At 35.8% G+C, this 19,977-nt stretch overlaps 1 protein-coding gene across 2 annotated transcripts in view; it reads left to right on the top strand.

Moving 5' to 3' along the window:
- LOC127880156 (OTU domain-containing protein 4-like) overlaps positions 1 to 19,977 on the top strand; it is a 183,025-nt gene that overhangs the window by 137,785 nt on the left and 25,263 nt on the right. For both annotated transcript variants that reach the window (XM_052427389.1, XM_052427390.1), the window contains exon 9: positions 824 to 882. In XM_052427389.1, coding sequence (XP_052283349.1) covers positions 824 to 882 — 59 coding nt within the window. The remainder of the gene's footprint in view (positions 1 to 823; positions 883 to 19,977) is intronic.

Genomic DNA, 19,977 nt, shown 5'->3' on the forward strand with positions numbered 1-19,977 from the left:
TTCAAACAGGTAATTTCATGCAGAGGTATGGTTTTCATGGCTACTGAAAGAAGCATGTTTTAAATATTACCAAAACTAGAGCTTAGGCATTTGGCATGAAATATTGTCAAGCGGACCTCTACCAAAATTGTCCCTTGCTCCTCATATTTGCATTGCCCTTCGAGATCTTGTGTTTACCTTATTATGTTTATGGCAAAAACTTTACTCATTTAAGCAAAATCAATGCTATAGCTCAGATATTAATTATGAAATATTCTATGGAAGACCTCTTCAAGATTACTTAAAATTAAAGCCTTTGGGTGAATATTGCCTCTCACTCTCCTTCTAGGTATGTGGTTGACAGGCAGTTTTCATTGCATATGACACATAACTCCGGCTGCATTACTGGAGTTAGTTCCTTTATAAATTGCACTGACTTGTTTCACACTTGTTTAATTCAAAATGTAAACTTATTCTGTTATTTATTGAATTTATTTTCGTTTTTTCCACCATAAGACCCATAATGCAAATGATTGAAATATGAAGTTTGTATGTGTGATAAAATAATGAACATCGTTGTTAAGTTAAAGTATATATCTGCATTTCAACTTTTTAAAATGTTATTATTTATTAATAATGAATTCAGTTTCTTTATAAATAATTTAACTGATTGAAAGAAATCAATATTCTGGTGTCACATTTAGTGCACAGGAGTTGGATATATCAGTGTCTCAGCTGATAATGCAGTGCAGCTGTTTCTAACATGCGCATTGTTTGTTTGTTTGTTCCATGAGTAAATACACATGGATACTTTAGTGACAATATAGTTTTATTGTGTTTGCAGAACTGAAAAAGGAGTCCCCCGAGTACAGAAAACGATTTTCTCTTGGTGACAAATGTCAGGTATGGATTATAGTTGTATTGCAGTCCAGACATTAAGTTGTACATATGTGGGTATGATCTGTTATTGATATTGTGTGACAAGCTGATAAATGTCAGCAGTTATGTAAACCTGACAACATTTTGCTGAAAATTATGTCCAAGATATGTGACAAAAGGATAAATGATTTTGTTAAGTGGTTTGTTAACAAACATTAATAAAGTCTTTAGGGTTTTACTCAAGATATCAAGCTCCAATAAAGTTCAGATTTCACATAATATATCCATAAAGCAACCCTTCTTTGGCTGATCAAAGCCCTGTGAGTGAAGATAATTAACCCCTTGTTACATGTGCAATTAGAACTAATTATCGCCTGCTAGCTGAGGTGAAGGAATATAGTTCTAGCGCTGTCTGTCTGTCACAAATGTTTTAGGGTGTATATCTCCTCATTAATTATGCCCCCCTTCGAAGAAGAGGGGGTATATTGCTTTGCTCATGTCTGTCGGTCGGTCTGTCGGTCCGTCCACCAGGTGGTTGTCAGACGATAACTCAAGAACGCTTAGGCCTAGGATCATGAAACTTCATAGGTACATTGATCATGACTCGCAGATGACCCCTATTGATTTTGAGGTCACTAGGTCAAAGGTCAAGGTCACTGTGACCCGAAATAGTAAAATGGTTTCCGGATGATAATTCAAGAACGCTTATGCCTAGGATCATGAAACTTGATAGGTAGATTGATCATGACTAGCAGACGACCCCTATTGATTTTCAGGTCACTAGGTCAAAGGTCAAGGTCATGGTGACCTGAAATAGTAAAATGGTTTCCGGATGATAATTCAAGAACACTTATGCCTAGGATCATGAAACTTGATAGGTAGATTGATCATGACTAGCAGATGACCCCTATTGATTTTCAGGTCACTAGGTCAAAGGTCAAGGTCACGGTGACCCAAAATAGTAAAATGGTTTCCGGATGATAACTCAAGAACGCTTATGCCTAGGATCATGATACTTGATTGGTACATTGATCATGACTTGCAGATGACCCCTATTGATTTTGAGGTCACTAGATCAAAGGTCAAGGTCACGGTGACCCGAAATAGTAAAATGGTTTCCGGATGATAACTCAAGAACACTTATGCCTAGGATCATGAAACTTGATAGGTACATTGATCATGACTGGCAGATGACCCCTATTGATTTTCAGGTCACTAGGTCAAAGGTCAAGGTCACAGTGACCCGAAATAGTAAAATGGTTTCCTGATGATAACTCAAGAAAGCTTATGGCTAGGATCATGAAACTTCATAGGTACATTGATCATGACTCACAGATGACCCCTATTGATTTTCAGGTCACTAGGTCAAAGGTCAAGGTCACAGTGAAAAAAAACTTATTTACAAAATGGCTGTCACTACAACTGAGAGCCCATATGGGGGGCATGCATGTTTTACAAACAGCCCTTGTTATATAAGGTTTCATCATTAAACTTTATAGGTTATATCATTAAACACATTTTATTTGGTGAGGAATATCAAATCAACTTATTTTCTTGTTTTTTTTATAATGAAACAAATGTAAAGTATTGTTGTTCTTGTTCAAGTGTACTGAAATGAACAAATAATTATATATATGCTTCAAGCGCATTAAGCTTTGAAAGATTTACTTCCCCTGCACTTATAGTTTGATTCAAGTCTGATAGCAATTTACTATAATAAATAATGCATTTTGGTTAAAATTGATTTGTCAGTGCTTTTCTCTACATAGAATACTCAGTGGTGTCTTTCAAGATTAACCATGCACTACAACACATGTTCTTTCTTTTTTAAACGTAAACACATTTCATTTGAAACAGCTTGCAACAGACTTTTGATAACAATTTAAATTAATGTATATGCAAATTATATTCATTATGGTCTTGCTGTATATTTTATGCCATCTGTATGCTATGAGACTTATTTCTCAAAACGAAATTAGATGAGTTATTATAATCAGTCTCTATTCATACATTTTCAATTGTTTGTGAAAAAAGGAGGGACCATTAACTTTTGTAGAAAATTATATTGTCATACCATCTAGTAATTTCACTGTATTTGAAAATCATAATTTTCAAAAAATGATTAGTTGCAGAGTAAGAGAGACAATAAAGTCAATCTATTCCATGCTGTAAAATGATTTCCATGCACTTATGTGAACCAAACAGAAATCATGTTGTGTACAAACAATGGTTTGTTTGTGGTTTCAAAACATAATGAAGCCAAAGCATGACAAAGGGGGTAAAACTAGATGACATTTAAGACTGAAAACAATATTGGGGCACAATTTCAAATAATTTAAATTCCACAGCATGACAATTTCAAGTTAATAGGAAACTGAGAAACAAACTTGAATGTGTAAAGATTATGGCGTTTTTGTCTGTCCTTCCTTCCATCTGCCTGGAACACTTTTGTGAGAGTGTATTTATGGATAAGATGATGATGCAAGCTAAATGCAGTCAAAATTAAATAGCAAATAACATAGTTATGGCCCTTTTTAACTTCAAAATAAGAATACTTTTTGTTTCCGTAGCCATATATCGGAACTTCTTGGGCCGCTTTCACTGAAACCATTGCTTCATGGAGAGTATATACAGTCCAACCTGCCAATAACGACCACTCGAGGGATTTGGTCGTTGTGGTCTTTGTTCACAGGTGGTCTTTATTCGCAGGGTCGATTGAAACTTTGCAAAATATGCTAGTAGGCTTTTAACAGGTACCGTACGATGTATGTGCTCTATTGTTTAAATGTGTGAATTCTAAAGCATGTGTAATGTAAAAAAGGATTGAAATCACAATTGTGTTTTATATTTACATGTATTATTTCAATTTCCAAACATAAACTAACAAACGAACTAACGCTTGGATGCCATAATGGTTAACTTTAACTGACAATTTACTTATCTATCATCTATGCGCGTCGTATCACGGAGAAATTTAAGAAAGGAATGAATTTAAATTGTATGTGTACAATTTGCATCGTAATTGTAAAGAAACCGTAAATTTCCTTTATAAGTTGATATAAGCCCCAAACGTTTGGTATTTTCGGCAATTAGTATATAAATAATCGCGAGCCAATAAAATAAAAAAGGCAACTTCTTACACCTTCGTCAAATTGCCAAATGCATAAAAGAAGCAGGTGGCTACCAATTAGCAATGTGTGTTAAATAAACAAAAAGAAACAGCTATCGAGTAAACTGTCACTTGCCAATATCTCCATAGCGACCGACCAGTGCACTGGTAAGATGTTTATCACGTGACTATCACAGCATTTTGGCGGTCATTGTTTTATTGACAGTTGTGAAATCGTTAATTGTTATGATTAAAGTGGTCGTTGTAAGCCTCTTTCAAGGAATACAAGATTATTTTTTTGCAAACCGATGACAACGTACAAAGTTTAATAGAAAATCCTTCAAAAAATATATTGTCATTGTATTAATAAGTTAGTGTATGCTGTTTTGTCAAATCTAAATTATTCTTTATGAAACGTTATATTATGATAATTAAAACGATTTGTTAGTCACTCGACTTTTGGGAATGTAAAATGGTGGTCGCTGGTCATTGACGTGGTCGTTGTTAGCTATCAAATTCGACTTTGGGAATGTAAAATTGCGGTCGCTGGTCGTTGTTGGCAGGTGGGCGTTATTCGCAGGTACAGAATATAGTGAAATCGTTCCAGGGGAAATCAATGTGGTCGTTATTGACAACTGGTCGCTATTCACAGGCGGTCGCTCGGGCAGGTTGGACTGTACACAGATAGCTGAATGAGGCACAACAATTGTCTTTAAACACCAAATTAAAAAAAAGTATCCTTTGTTACTTAAAAAAATCTGCATCATTTCAGATTTTTTATTGCAGAGCTCAGGGCTATAGATAACAAGCGTATTTGCGTTTACACAATTAAAATAACCAAAAACGTAATTAAATTGAATAATAAAGCGTACAAAAAACAAATATAAATTTAATAACGTAATTCTCGAAAAAAAACTTGCGTCATGAAACGCAATTCTTACAAACACCGGGAGTATTTGTTGTCCCCCGCCATAGGCGGAGGCATATTGTTTTGGTGTTGTCCGTCCGTCTTTCCGTCCTTTCGTCTGTCCGTCCTTTCGTCTGTCCGGCACTTTTGTGTCCGGAGCCATATCTTGGAAGTGCTTTGGAGGATTTCATTGAAACTTGGTATGAGTATATATATATGGATAAGAGGATTATGCATGCCAAATGGCATTGTACACCATCTGTTAATAACAGAGTTATGGCCCTTTGCATCTTGAAAAAATGCTTTTTTGTGTCCGGAGCCATATCTTGGAAGTGCTTTGGCGGATTTCATTGAAACCTGGTATGAGCATATATATGGATAAGAGGATGATGCACGCCAAATGGCATTGTACACCATTGGATTATAATGGAGTTATGGCCCTTTGTATCTTGAAAAAATCCTTTTTTTGTGTGTCCAGAGCCATATCTTGGTAGTGCTTTGACGGATTTCATTGAAACTTGGTATGAGTTTATATTTATATATATATATATATATATATATATATATATATATATATATATATATATATATATATATATATGGATAAGAGGATGATGCTCGTTGGCGTTGTCCATTCGTCCAGAAAACTTTTGTGTCTAGAAGTATATTGGCTTGGATATCAATTCAATGAATTTGCTTGTTAGACTGTTTATTTTCCATACAAAAATGTACCGTATAGTTTATATGCTGTCCTATGAAGAAAAGAAGGCAGTCCAGCGGTTATCAATCTTTGGGGTATTATTGTAATTATTTGTCTACCCGTCCAATTTCTACTTTGATTTTTAGCTCGACTATTATATATAAAATATATATAGTGGAGCTATCCTACTCGCCCCGGCGTCGGAGTCTGTGTCTGCGTTAGCGTGCAAATGTTAATGTTTTCGTACTACCCCAAATATTTTCATTGTGCCTTGACATATTGCTTTCATATTTTGCAAACTTGTTGACCAACATTACCCCAACCTATAAACAAGAGCAGCCAACTCTATCAAGCATTTTGTCATAATTATTGCCCCTTTTACACTTAATATACTTAGAATATGCATATTATTGATAAATCTATGTTAAAGTTTGCGTACTACCCCATATATTTCCTATATCCTTTGACATATTGCTTTTATATTATGCATACTTGTTTACCAACATGACCCTTACCTATAAATAAACGCAGACCACTGTATCAAGCATTTTGATATAATTATGGCCCCTTTTACACTTAGATAATTGAACATTTTGCTTAAATTGCCATAACTTCTTTATTCATGATCATATTTTATTAATACTTTGACAAAACAACACTTACCTGAATACCACAATGGATTCCGCCCAAACAATACCCCACGCCCCTTCCCAGAATCCCTCCCCCCCCCCCAAACCTCCCCCCCCCCCCCCAATTTTTTTTTTAAACATCCTTTTTTTTTTTTTTTTTTTTTTTTTTTTTTGAAAGATCGTCTAATAAATGACCACACCCCACATTATACCCCCTCTCAACCCCAAATTTCTTTTTTCCTTTTTTTAGTTTTGAAAGATCTTCTAATAAATTATTGAATATGAACAATTTCCCCATGATGGCTTTCGTTATAATGTCAAGCACTTGAATAGTCGAGCGCGCTGTCCTCTGACAGCTCTTGTTAATGTATTCAACTCAAAATGACCCGAAAACGGGATGCATCTCTTTGAACAGCCATTACTTCATCAATTGTGCAGCGATGTTCACGAACTGGGTCTTATTCAATGAAAAAATGAATAAACTTTTATCAGAAATTCAGTTATTGTTTGATGTTATGTACAGTACCTTTTTTAATTCCATTTGTATAAATAATATAGTAAGGCCAAAAAGAAAAATAGTTGTGTTTCAGGTCACCTCCTGAAAAAAAGTAGGGTCGGTAGGTAGGAAAAACTTATTATTATTTAAAATTCTTTTTATTTTTCATAAAGGTCATTGACTACATTTAAATTGATCCTCGCTGTTCGTCAGAAATAAAATGATTGTTTTTGTTTATCTCTAAATTACGTGTTGCTACAAATTAGTTGACAGGAGCAGGCCAATCCCGAAGGAAGGCTCATTGTAAGCTCGACTGTCCAACAGACAAAAAAACTCACATTTTCTTCAGCAGCAAACCTACGAACTTTTCGATCGCTTCGACTGTGCTGGGTGGTATCTGTGCCATACATTCTTTAAAGTCATGGAATTTGAACAATAATTCAAAGACTTTGTTCCGGCATGATGAAAACATTTGTTCTAATTGACGGACAAAATGAACGACGCCATGTTTACAATCAAACGGAACGCCGGATATCGATTTTGCGGGAAAAACAGGCTGGTCCCCCGATTGCACAATGTGTATAATATAAAGCGTTCGCGGCGACGGGATGTTATTTTGCAGGTCACAATACAATAATTCTGGTAATCGCCGAATTCGACCGGACGGAGATGGAAAAAAAATCGCCAAACTCGGAACTCGACGGGGAAAAAATAACAAAAAAGGCAAATATTGGATAATAAGTTTTTGGGTCGGCCCCAAAAAGATAGGGTCTGTCGGGTGACCGGAAACACAACTATTTTTCTTCTTGGCCTAACCTTAGTAGATTTTTATTATATTATATATGTCACTCCCTAAATTACCCAATTGAATAAAAAAAAAACGGGGTAGAAAAACCCAATTAAGCTCAAAAGTAGGGGGTGAAATTGTTTGCAAAAACTCTATTGAATTTACAAAAACCCTATTGTTGTCACAAACAGGGGGTGATTAAACCATATACCCCAAAAGTTATCTATAGCCCTGAGAGCTTGTTCAATTGCTTTTATAGTATACATAAACCTTTATTGAAGTGTATGCATGAATGATTCTATATTAAGTTGTGTACAGAGTTTTGCTTTTCAAGCTTGGAATCTCAGTGCACCTACAGTACACTCCACGCGTTTTCCCCAATTTCCCTCCATACTCCGCGGGTTTCGACCTGGAGGGAGATTAAGAAAATCCCGCTATACGCGGCGTTTGCATGATTTTGGACGCGGCGGTAAACGATCGGCAAAACTGATAAGCCGACGCGGCGGCCCTCGGCGTTGGCAACGCGGGGGAAACTCCGCGTTTTACGAGATAACGATCAATTTAATTTTGTTTGACTTCCTGATTTTCAAATAAAATTACATTTATTACAAGTTCATACATGTACATGTAATATAATATTTACAATTAAAAAAAAAACAAGAAAGATCGATCCCGACGTGGTTGTAGAAGTAGTTGTTGTTGTATAGAAAACTCGTTGATTTACGACACACAAAACGTCGTCTTTTAACTAATACTTACCAATTAATATAAACACAGTTTGCAACATTGTTTTTATTTTGATAATTTAATCCAAAGTTTTCATGTTAGCAGCTGATTTTCTATACTGAACATGTATACAAATGACCAAGGACCCTACAAATCTCGCAAATCTGTGTGAATTGACAGTTTGACGTAATCATAGAAAAGCCGCTTCCTGTCTAAAGGCATAACTTACTCAAGTAAACACGTTCAACGAATGCATAAGGAATGGTTTTAATTGTCGGAACAAAGTTAATTCTCTGCTCGCTAATGCATTGATTTTCTCTTTGTTTGTAGGTTATTCCATTGATTGCTAAAAGGTGGTAACTATTGAGTTGATAATTGCATTTAATATTCACAGTTGTCTTCTTGTTGCGTCGACATTCTAAACAATGTTTACACGTAATTATGGCCCAAATCGGCAGAGTGACATTCACACATGTTAATCCCTTTTGTCAAAACATCGCAGACAGCAGTCTACACAATAGGTCAGTAGACAAGCTTTGCGTGTTTTCATAACGTCAAACACTTAAAATCCAGTTCCGCCCAGATGTCTTCTTTATTCAGTTTACAGTACAATAAGTGTTAAAATAATTACTCTACTAAAATACCGTAATGATAAAGATTCGGCGTGTTCGATTTGAAATTATTTTAGAGGAAATATCAACTTATTCGCGATATAATTTCGTTAATAAATACCAAAGAAACTTTTAACCGAAATCAACAAAATTCAATGTTCTCTGCGCTACAAAGTTTGTATTAAAAAAATCAATACACGCACGCTTTGCAGGAGTATACATTGTACCTTGACCTTGTACATTGCAGCATAATTTTCGCGCGCTTTTGTCGGGAAATATACGTGTAACTGTATATTGGAAGCATTTGTAAACGTCGTGTTAACAATTAAAAATCGTAGTGTGTTTCGGATTACTAATTATTATTCTCATTTGGAAATTTTACGGAACATTTATTCTTGTGTCATATATGTTATGATTTAAATATTAATTTGTCAAATGTATTATATTCATTCATATTGTAGACGTACCTGTGAATTAAAAAACATGATTTTTATACGTATTAATTTTCTATACAATTATCTTTTTTATACATGTACTACAGTATTTAAACAATTTATTATAACAATGTTTTTATTTTTTGGCATGCCCAGTAGCACACTGCTAACGCGGCGTTGCGCGGCGATCACTGATAAGAACGGAAAGTGTCTGCATTTACCGACAAGCCTAAAGTAATACACGCCGCGGGAATTAGCGAACGCGGCGTAACGCCGAGCGTTTTATCGAGTTCACCTCGCTCTTCCAACGCCGCGTGAACACTCGCTAGCAGAAAAAACCCGCGGAGGGAGCGCGTTTTTTGGGGAAAACGCGTGGAGTGTACTGTATCCATAAACAATTTATTTCGCAGGGGATATCAATTCAATTAATTTGATTCTTAAATATGCATTTTTATAATTAAAACAAGAGCGCCGCATGACGGAGCAATATACGCCCGATTCGTGTGCCATTGGAGATGATACACTGATGATTGATGTATTTGTTTTGGAAATAAGCAAAAAAAACAACAACAACTTATATAACTGATCTATTCATATATATGCATTGATATCAACTTGAACTAGAGCTTTGTCACTGAATGTGACTTATACCCCCATACCACTTTGACGCAGGATAAAAAGTTGTTTAAAAGTTTCGGATGAATACAATTTGAATTAGAGTCCGGACAAAGTGGCGCCGTTGAAAATGCACTAATTGACCCTATGACCTAGTTCTTGACCCGACATGACCCATATTCGAACTTGACCTAGATATCAACTAGATGCAACTACTGACCAAGTTTGGTAAAGATCGGATGAATACAATTTGAATAAGAGTCCGGACAAAGTGGCGCTGTTGAAAATGGACTAATTGACCCTATGACCTAGTTTTTTACCTGGCATGACCCATATTCGAACTTGGCCTAGATATCAACTAGATGCAACTACTGACCAAGTTTGGTGAAGATAAGATTTATACAATTTGAATTAGAGTCCGGACAAAGTAAAATGCACTAATTGACCCTTTGACCTAGTTTTTGACCCAGCATGACCCATATTCGGACTTGACCTAGATATCAACTAGATGCAACTACTGACCAAGTTTGGTGAAGATCGGATGAATACAATTTGAATTAGAGTCCGGACAAAGTGGCGCCGTTGAAAATGCACTAATTGACCCTATGACCTAGTTTTTGACCCGGCATGACCCATATTCGAACTTGGCCTATATATCAACTAGATGCAACTGCTGACCAAGTTTGGTGAAGATCGGATGAATACAATTTGAAATAGAGTCCGGACAAAGTGGCCCCTTTGAAAATGCACTTATTGACCCTATGACCTAGTTTTTGACCCGGCATGACCCATATTCGAACTTGGCCTAGATATCAACTAGATGCAACTGCTGACCAAGTTTGGTGAAGACTGGATGAATACAATTTGAATTAGAGTCCGGACAAAGTGATGCCTTCCGCCCGCCGCCCGCCCGCCCGCCGCCCGCCCGCCCGCCAAGGGGTTTCACATAATACGTCCCGTATTTTATACGGGCGTATAAAAATTGTTGTTCAATGCCAAAATAATGATCCCTAAAACCACAATTGAAATTAAGGTTTATTTGAAAAAAAAAGGTATTTAAACATTTGGTTGGATATACGAAATGCCAATAGAATTACATATCTGATGGTTCTGTTGAGGCAAGCTTTTTAACATCTACCAGCAAAAGTTACATTTATGAAGTATATATCCATTTGTAGTCTGTCATTTTGGATACTTGAATACCATTTAGCCGTGTTCTAAACAGAAACAAGAAGGGAAATCAATAAGGAAATACTAATATTTCTACAATTTATAGTTTAGTTTATTACAAGCAACATTTCAGAGTGTTGCTTGTATACCTTCGGGACAAATTATTTGTCTTAAGTTTTAACAAACAATTTCAAACACTTTAAATAGTCACACATCAAAGGATATCTTTATCTTTGATGATGGATATTATATATTGTAAACCACAACAAATATTCTCTAAATTTGATATAATCATTGATGTTCTTTGATATACATTTATGAGTATTTTGAAATGATTTAACCACAGAGGGCCACTATGACGAAACTTAGTGACGCAATTCAGGCCAGACTTATTAGGTTCATGCCTCAAAAGTCAAATTTGCCCATTAATAGATAGTGTTTCACTTTGGTTGAGTTTTGAGACAAAAGTGGAATGTGGGGTCATCAATGCCATATAGTCTTATCTTAATTATGTATGCATTATTTAATGTTAATTTTCTTATTTTTATAAACTTTAAATAACATTTATAATGCTCAAACTTGCATTGCTGAAGATTGCTTACATACAATCTAATTTATAAAAGCATTCTATAACTTAGTCAATTTATCTCAAATATTAATGCGTTGTTTTCTCAAATTGTCATTTACATTGAGTGGTAAAAATTGTTTATTATTGCAGTGGGAGAAATATAAATCTCAATTTTAGCCCCAAAATAGCCCATTAACAGTCACTTCACATGTGCATGACTTATTATTTGTTTATAACATGTCTTTACTTATTACATATCACACATAGGCAATATCCTTGTTGTTGCATACTGTTATGTTTAATGATCTGGTTAATTAAACACAACACAAATAATGCAATTTGCTTAAGGATGCAAACAAGCAAAACTCAATATGCAGTGAATACAGAGTTAAGCTGGAAATTTACAGATTTTATGCCCCCGAAGGAGGGCATATAGTGATTGAACTGTCTGTCGGTCTATCTTTCCGTCACACTTTGCGTTTAGGTTTCCAAAAATGCTCATAACTTCTATGTCGCTTCAGATAGCAACTTGATATTTGGCATGCATGGATGTGTATCTCATGGAGCTGCACATTTTGAGTGTTGACTTTTATATCTTTTCAACAAGTCTACTTGTAACAAACTACCCATAGGCCATATTGTTGATGGTGCATTCTGTAGTGTTTGATGTTGCATCAATAACAGTTTTATGCAACACAACATCAAATAGTGCAATTAAGTTGCTTAAGGAAGCAAAGTATCAAAAAACTAAATATGTAGCAACAAGTTAAGATTGTTATTTATAAGTCCCCTACCGGTTTCATCGGAAGGGACTTGTGGTTTTCGCTCTGTGCGTCTCTGTCTGTCTGTCTGTCTGTCTGTCACACTTTTCTGGATCCTGCGATAACTTTACAAGTTCTTAATATTTTTTTCATGAAACTTGAAACATGGATAGACAGCAATATGGACATTATGCACTTCATTTCATTTTGTTCCTACATCAAATTCTGGTTGCAATGGCAACAAATAGACTAGAAATACTGCTGAAAATGGTGATTTTCTGGATCCTGCGATAACTTTAAAAGTTCTTCATATTTTTTCATGAAACTTAAAATATGGATAGATGGCAATATGGACATTATGCATGTCATTTCATTTTGTTCCTACGTAAAAAATTCTGGATGCTATGGCAACAAATATAAAAAATATATATAAAAATTCTGACAATGGTGGAATTTCTGACAATGGTGTAGCCGGTAGGGGACATATATTGCTTGGCAATAGTCCTGTATATACATGTTTAACATGTTTTATTTTATTATGCCCCCCTTCGAAGAAGAGGGGGAATATTGCTTTGCACATGTCCGTCGGTCGGTCTGTCGGTCAGTCCGTCCACCAGGTGGTTTCCGGATGATAACTCAAGAACGCTTGGGCCTAGGATCATGAAACTTCATAGGTACATTGATCATGACTCGCAGATGACCCCTCTTGATTTTGAGGTCACTAGGTCAAAGGTCAAGGTCACGGTGACCCAAAATAGTAAAATGGTTTTTGGATGATAACTTAAGAACGCATACGCGGCCAACAAGGCGAACTCTGAACAATATAACTGAAGCAACTGGTCTGTAATCCTAAATCTAAAATTATCAGTCCAATGAAACATCATCATTTGAGTAAAATAAAGTGGATCAGTAAAAATATTATCAGAATATGATATTTTTTGTATATTTTGTATTTTAAATATTGTGTTAATGTTTAATTTTGTTGATTTATATAAATATAAGCAGAACAGGGGAGGTAATACACTACACTGTATTATATCTTTCTTATATACAGGGGAAACAAATGCAATAAGTTTAAATTTCATGTTTAATAAACAGAGGATATTTGTTCATGTCAGTGTGAGATCATTTGTTATTTTTTTCATTGTCCCTTGACATATTGCTTTTATATTTTGCATACTTGTTTACCAACATCACCCCAACCTATATCCCCCCCCCCAACCTTACCACCCCCCCCCCCCCCAAATTTTTTTTTAAACATCAGCTAATAAATTACCACACCCCACATTATACCCCCCCTCTCACCCCCTCCCCCCCACCCCCCCCAAAAAAAAATATTTTTTAAACATCTAATAAATTACCACAACCCCACATTATACTCCCCTCTCACTCCCCCCTACCCCCCCACCCCCCCAAAAAAAAAAAATAATAATTTTTTTTTAACATCTAATAAATTACCACACCCCACATTATACCCCCCTCTCACTCCCCCCCTACCCCCCCACCCCCCAAAAAAATTAAGTTTTTTTTAAAACATCTAATAAATTACCCCACCCCACATTATACCCCCGCTCAGCCCCCCCCCCCACCCATCCTTCCCCCCCCCTACACCCCCGCCAATTTTTTTTTTGTAAACATCTTATAAATTACCACAAACCCCAACATTATACCCCCCTACTTCACCCCCCCCACCCCCACCCCCCAATTTTTTTTGTTTGAAGCATCTAATAAATTTCCACACCCCACATTGTACCCCCCCCCCCCCTCCCCCCCAATCCCCTCCCCCCCAAAAAAATTTTTTTTTTTAAAACATCTTATAAATTACCACACCCAACATTATACCCCCGTCTCATCGCCTCCCCCCTACCACCCCCCCCCCCCAATTTTTTTTTTTTTAAACATTAATAAATTACCACACACCACATTATACCCCCCTCTCACTCCCCTACACCCCCCACCCATTTTTTTTTTTCGAACATCTAATAAATTACCACAGCCCACATTATACCCCCCTCTCACCCCCCCCCCCCCCTACCCCACCACCCCCACAAAATAAAATGGATGGCTTACGTTATACTGTCAAGCACTCGAATAGTCGAGCGCGCTGTCCTCTGACAGCTCTTGTTTTTAATTGCATTGCATTTAATTTTCTAGATGCTTGGCATAAATGGGTTAATATTTTAAAACTGAATGATAAATGATTAAGTAACAGACCAAGAAAGCTGCATTTAAACCTTTAATCACAAAATAACATCTTTACGTTTGTTTAAGGGAAAGATAAATGTTACAAAAAACATGCTATATCCTCATTGTTTGTCATGTGTGGTAATTTTTTTTAATTTCATGGCGAACGTCACAAATAAAGTCATAAAAACTGTTTTTCTGCCCAATTTTGACCTTTGACCTCTTAGTGCGACCTTGACTTTGAAATAGGGAGATAGCTGATACATGTCGGCTCTTTATGCTGGCAATTAGTGGTAAGTTATTTTAGAATTGCATGATGAATGTCTTACATCTTCTGTTCAGACTAGGTTTAGAAACAAATCAAGAATTGAAAGCTACAATGATTCAAAGAGATGTATTTTCAAACACTAATATTTAAACGATTTTACAAAAGTGAGAATTCTGAGGAAATTTAAACCTGAAAAATTAATTTCTATAAACTTGATCCAGCACATTTCAATGCTTTCTTTTGATTGATATCACACCCCACCAGCACTTATAAACACTCATGAACACATGGGTAATACATTATGGTAAACTACTCTCATACTTGCTCTTTTATTCAGATTTGTTATTTTTACACAAGGTTAATCCTGTAAAATCAACTGTCTAGAAATTATAACTATATACATGTACTAGCAACATTTGAGGGTTGGTCTAGGAATGTGCATTGTTATAGATCTATCATTATGAAACTTATAAAAAGTGAAATAATTTCTTCTGAAAATTATATATATCTCAGTATATGTTTATATCAAAACATTGCACATATAAGATTTGAATACGGAAATAGCTTACCGTATACTTTCGCTTATAAGACGCTTCTTATAAGCGAAAGTATACTGTAAGTGTTGATTTCAGGATCGAAAATTGTTACTATTATTGGTTTATTGACAAAGAAAACACAGGGTATCAAAATATTATTTGACATTAGAAACCAGACCAGTTATATCACTCGGAGTGGAGGCATGTATTTCTTTGCACATGCAATTGCACTCACACACATAGACAAGGGAAACAGGATCTACATTTTGTCATGTGTACTAACAACAACCACAAACAGATTATATCTCAGCTGAAAGAATGGCTAATAATGTTGACTAAAATGTTCCTAAATAGTAAACAGTATATGAGAGAAAACAGACAGGACCATAAATTACATCCAAGAATATGCCAAGACCACATAATCTAATTAAAACAAGACAATTGCCAAGCAATATAGTCCCCTACCGGCTCCACCATTGTCAGAAATTCCACCGTTGTCAGAATTGTTGTTGTTGCCATAGCAACCAGAATTTTTGACATAGAAACAAAATGAAATGACATGCATAATGTCCATATTGCCATCTATCCATGTTTTAAGTTTCATGAAAAAATATTAAGAACTTTAAAAGTTATCGCAGGATCCAGAAAACCACCATTTTCAGCAGTATTTCTAGTCTATTTGTTGCCATAGCAACCAGAATTTATGATGTAGGAACAAAATGAAATGACGTGCATAATGTCATATTGCCATCTATCCATGTTTCAAGTTTCATGAAAAAATATTAAGAACTTTTAAAAGTTATCGCAGGATCCAGAAAAGTGTGACTGACAGACTGACTGACAGACGGAGCGCAAACCATAAGTCCCCTCTGGTGAAAACGGTAGGGGACAATAAATCACTCAACAGTCATTGCACTTTCTTTTCGCAAACATCATAGCTGGGGCCACAATTAAAATATTGTTGGTTTGCCCTTTACCGACCCTAAATTTTACAGGTGGGTAGGTAGGTAGGAAAATTATTTTATTTTATTTGAGAAATGATATTTTTAATACACTAATAGTCTATGAATATTTAAAACACTTTTATTAAAGCACTGTTGCAGTGTACGAAGCCCTATGTAGCTTAACATTATCTTGTTTGCTGTTTCTTGCATATATTAATATCAAATGCATGCTTGTGTGTTATTTATTACATCAAATATTTGTTCATTATATGATTTTAATTGCTCAGATGCATTTATAATTATTTAACAGCCAGACAGCTTTTATTTTTAACTTAAACCTTTCCCTTAAATTGGGCTTAATTAGCATGCAACAAGCATTGAAGGAGTGTAGAAAGACAGCCCAAAGCCTTAAATGGAAAAATTCAGACGTGGCGAAAGACCATCACATTTTACAGGCCAGACTTGCCTACCAGGAGAAACAATTCACAGGCCTGTTGAAGTTTTTACAGGCCTCAATTTTAAGTGTTTGACCGGTAAGTGCATAGTCTCAGCATGGAAAAGAAAATTCATAAAAGTGCAAACTGAACATTATTATAAAGCATTATTTCTTCTTGAATGCTCTGAGCTTTTATGAGTACATACGTACAGCTCAGAGGGTCAATAGCTGGGAGTTGTATTATTGCAACTAACATAAGCATAAAAACTTGATTTGGGGAAATAAATTCTGGATCTGGATAGGTACGTTGCAGGACCTTTCGGTGTAGGCGCAACGGGGGAGAGGGTGGTTAGTCCCACTGAAGGACAGTGGGTGTTAGTTTCAGTTTGTGGATATACTAACGCTTTAAACATATATACTTGAGTGTTGTCGATGTATTTAGCTAAGAGACATTAATAAATTAAATAAGTTTACCTTTACATATCCATTTCACTAACATGCCATTACAGTAAACTGTTCAGTGTGGCAAACATTATAGAGCAGAATATGCACATGAATCTGATTAAACACAGATCCACTTGCATATAAATCAAATCATGTTTGTCTTTTATTTTGCATTTTCGACAAAAAAAATCCTGTAACTGTTAGATGTATTTTTCTTTGCGAGTAGACTGCATTCCAATTTTCAAACACTTCATCACTTGTTCTGTGACATTCAGTTCATACATTTGCAAAAAAAAGAGAGTTTTATTTGTATCTAAAACCTATGCTCAATCGTAGAATGACACGCTCTTTTCATTAATCGATACTAATTATATGATGTCCGTCGTAAATTCGATAGTTATTTGTTCTTGCTGAGCATCGTTATTTCTTTTAATTGTCGGCCATCTTTGATCACGTTAACAACATGTGTACAACGAACGTAAACTCGTATATGTCCGACTACTTTCGCGAACCTAAGTATGATGTCGTTCGGCCATTTTCACGGAACACCGCCGATCGCGATGCTGGTTATAGACGCTTGCATTACTGTCTATTCTGGGGCGTATGAAATTCCAACCATCGGAGCGACCTAGATCGGTCAGGGGCGATAATAATAGACAGGGATATAAATACGCGCATGAATAAATATTGCTTTCGGCTCTTTTGTCATCGTCGAAAAAAACGAAAATAAAAAAAATAAGTTTTCAGAAATCGCAATAAAAATTTTTGGGTCGCGGGGTAAAAAGTGGGTCGGTCGGTAAAGGGCAAACAAACTCAATTTTAATTTAGGCCTGGTTCAAGTCTTACTAGGGCACTATAACAAGGGGGAAATGAAGTTTCAGAAACTGAGCCTTGGATTTACCTGTAAACACCAGCATGTCATGAAGATGACAAGTAAATATGTTGTTTCATGTATTTGTCTGGCAACTCATGATGGCATTATGGTAGAGGCTATCTGATAGAGCCCAGGGGGACATGTTAATTAATGGCAATATTTAAACAATAGGCAATGATACAAGTTTTTAAGTCGGGCCAGTAATGTCCCCTGAGGAGGTGAATGGGGGGAGGCTATATTGGAAATAATGGCTAATTTCTTAGATCATAATATTTCACCCACTTAGATAATATATTTATTACTTCAATACTTCCTGTGACAGCTATATTTATCACTTAGTCATCAACTGTGTGATATGATCTAAATTATTTTATTAACTACCAGTATAATGAACTTTCTATTAGAAGGTAAATATGGGAAAATACCAAAACTTAACATCAGATGAGGTTATTTATGATCCAGAGACATAAGTGTAGTCATTAGTACAAATGTTTCAGAGGATATGTTTTTAGTTTTTCTCACGATGGCATGTAACCCTAATGACACTTCAAAATGCACCTAACCACAGAATGGTTATTATGTGGTTATCATTATGCCGGAAAAAACATTTGTCCTCCTAATTAACAATAAGAAAAATGACTAACAATTACTGGTATAATAAAAACTACAGGTTTTGAAGTTTTACACACAAAAACTGCTTATAGACATTATGATCATAATAAAGCCGAATAATTATAGACAAAAATTAATGATGATCATCATTTTTTCTTCAGAATAATAAATTATTTGGTGGTGATCCACATTATTATTGAAAAAAGGATTTTTTCAAACACTTATTTTGTTTGTAAAGCTTTACAGGAAATTGCAAAACTATTGTTTAACAAGCAGAAATAGTGGTAGCATGTGAAAATGGGTGTATTATGCCATATGCAGCCAGTTTGCCTACAGACCAGATACTGCTCATATATCATATATATAGGTTTTGGCGCCAGAATGTGCAATTAATACTGGTAAAACACTTACATTGTTGTTTTAGCTTACGTTTAATGACGAGAACGTAAACTGACAGCAATAATATGATTGCAATACTGTTAATCTCAACTATGCATGGCCCCAATACTAACCCTAGGACGCCCCGCCCACATAGGCCACCCCCACCCCAAATTGCCTTTTACTATAATATCTTCATTTCTACACCGATTAACTTCAAATTGATACTGAACCTCTTTTATGACAATACAGTCAATCTCAAATGCATGGCACCATTACCAACCCTGGGGCGCCCCGCCCACATAGGCCACGCCCGCCCAAAATTGCCTTTTACTATAATGTCTTCATTTCTACACCGATTTACTTCAAATTGATACTCATGAACATCTCTTATGACAATACGGTCAACCTCAATATGTATGTCCTCTTTAACAACCCTGGGGCGCCCCGCCCATTCCACCCAAAATTGTCTTACTATAATTTCTTTATTTCTTCACCGATTCACTTCTTATTGATACTGAACTTCTCTTATGACATTACGGTCAATCTCAACTATGCATGGACCCATTACCAACCATGGGGCGCCCCTGGGTCAAACATGCGGCGTGGGGATACGCGTCGGCCTCTGCCGCGCCATTTCTAGTTTAGAATTTTCTCAGATAGTGATGGTGGTATTATTGATGATGAAAATTGTTACGTATAATATGAAATTTTGATTCTAAACATATATGACAATTCTGATTGAACAAATATGATGTGGAGTGTTTAAGATCTGAACACAAAATGAAACTATTAATTTTAATACGCCTATTTATATGGCTGAAACAACATTACATAAGCATACCCATGTCGTATTCTTTTTATTTTTATCCCGCATTAAGTGAACGTGTCAAATAAATCCAGTGAAACAAAACAACAGTGCCCATTATT

Source organism: Dreissena polymorpha, chromosome 4, assembly GCF_020536995.1.
Source record: "Dreissena polymorpha isolate Duluth1 chromosome 4, UMN_Dpol_1.0, whole genome shotgun sequence".
Lineage (NCBI taxonomy): Eukaryota > Metazoa > Mollusca > Bivalvia > Myida > Dreissenidae > Dreissena > Dreissena polymorpha.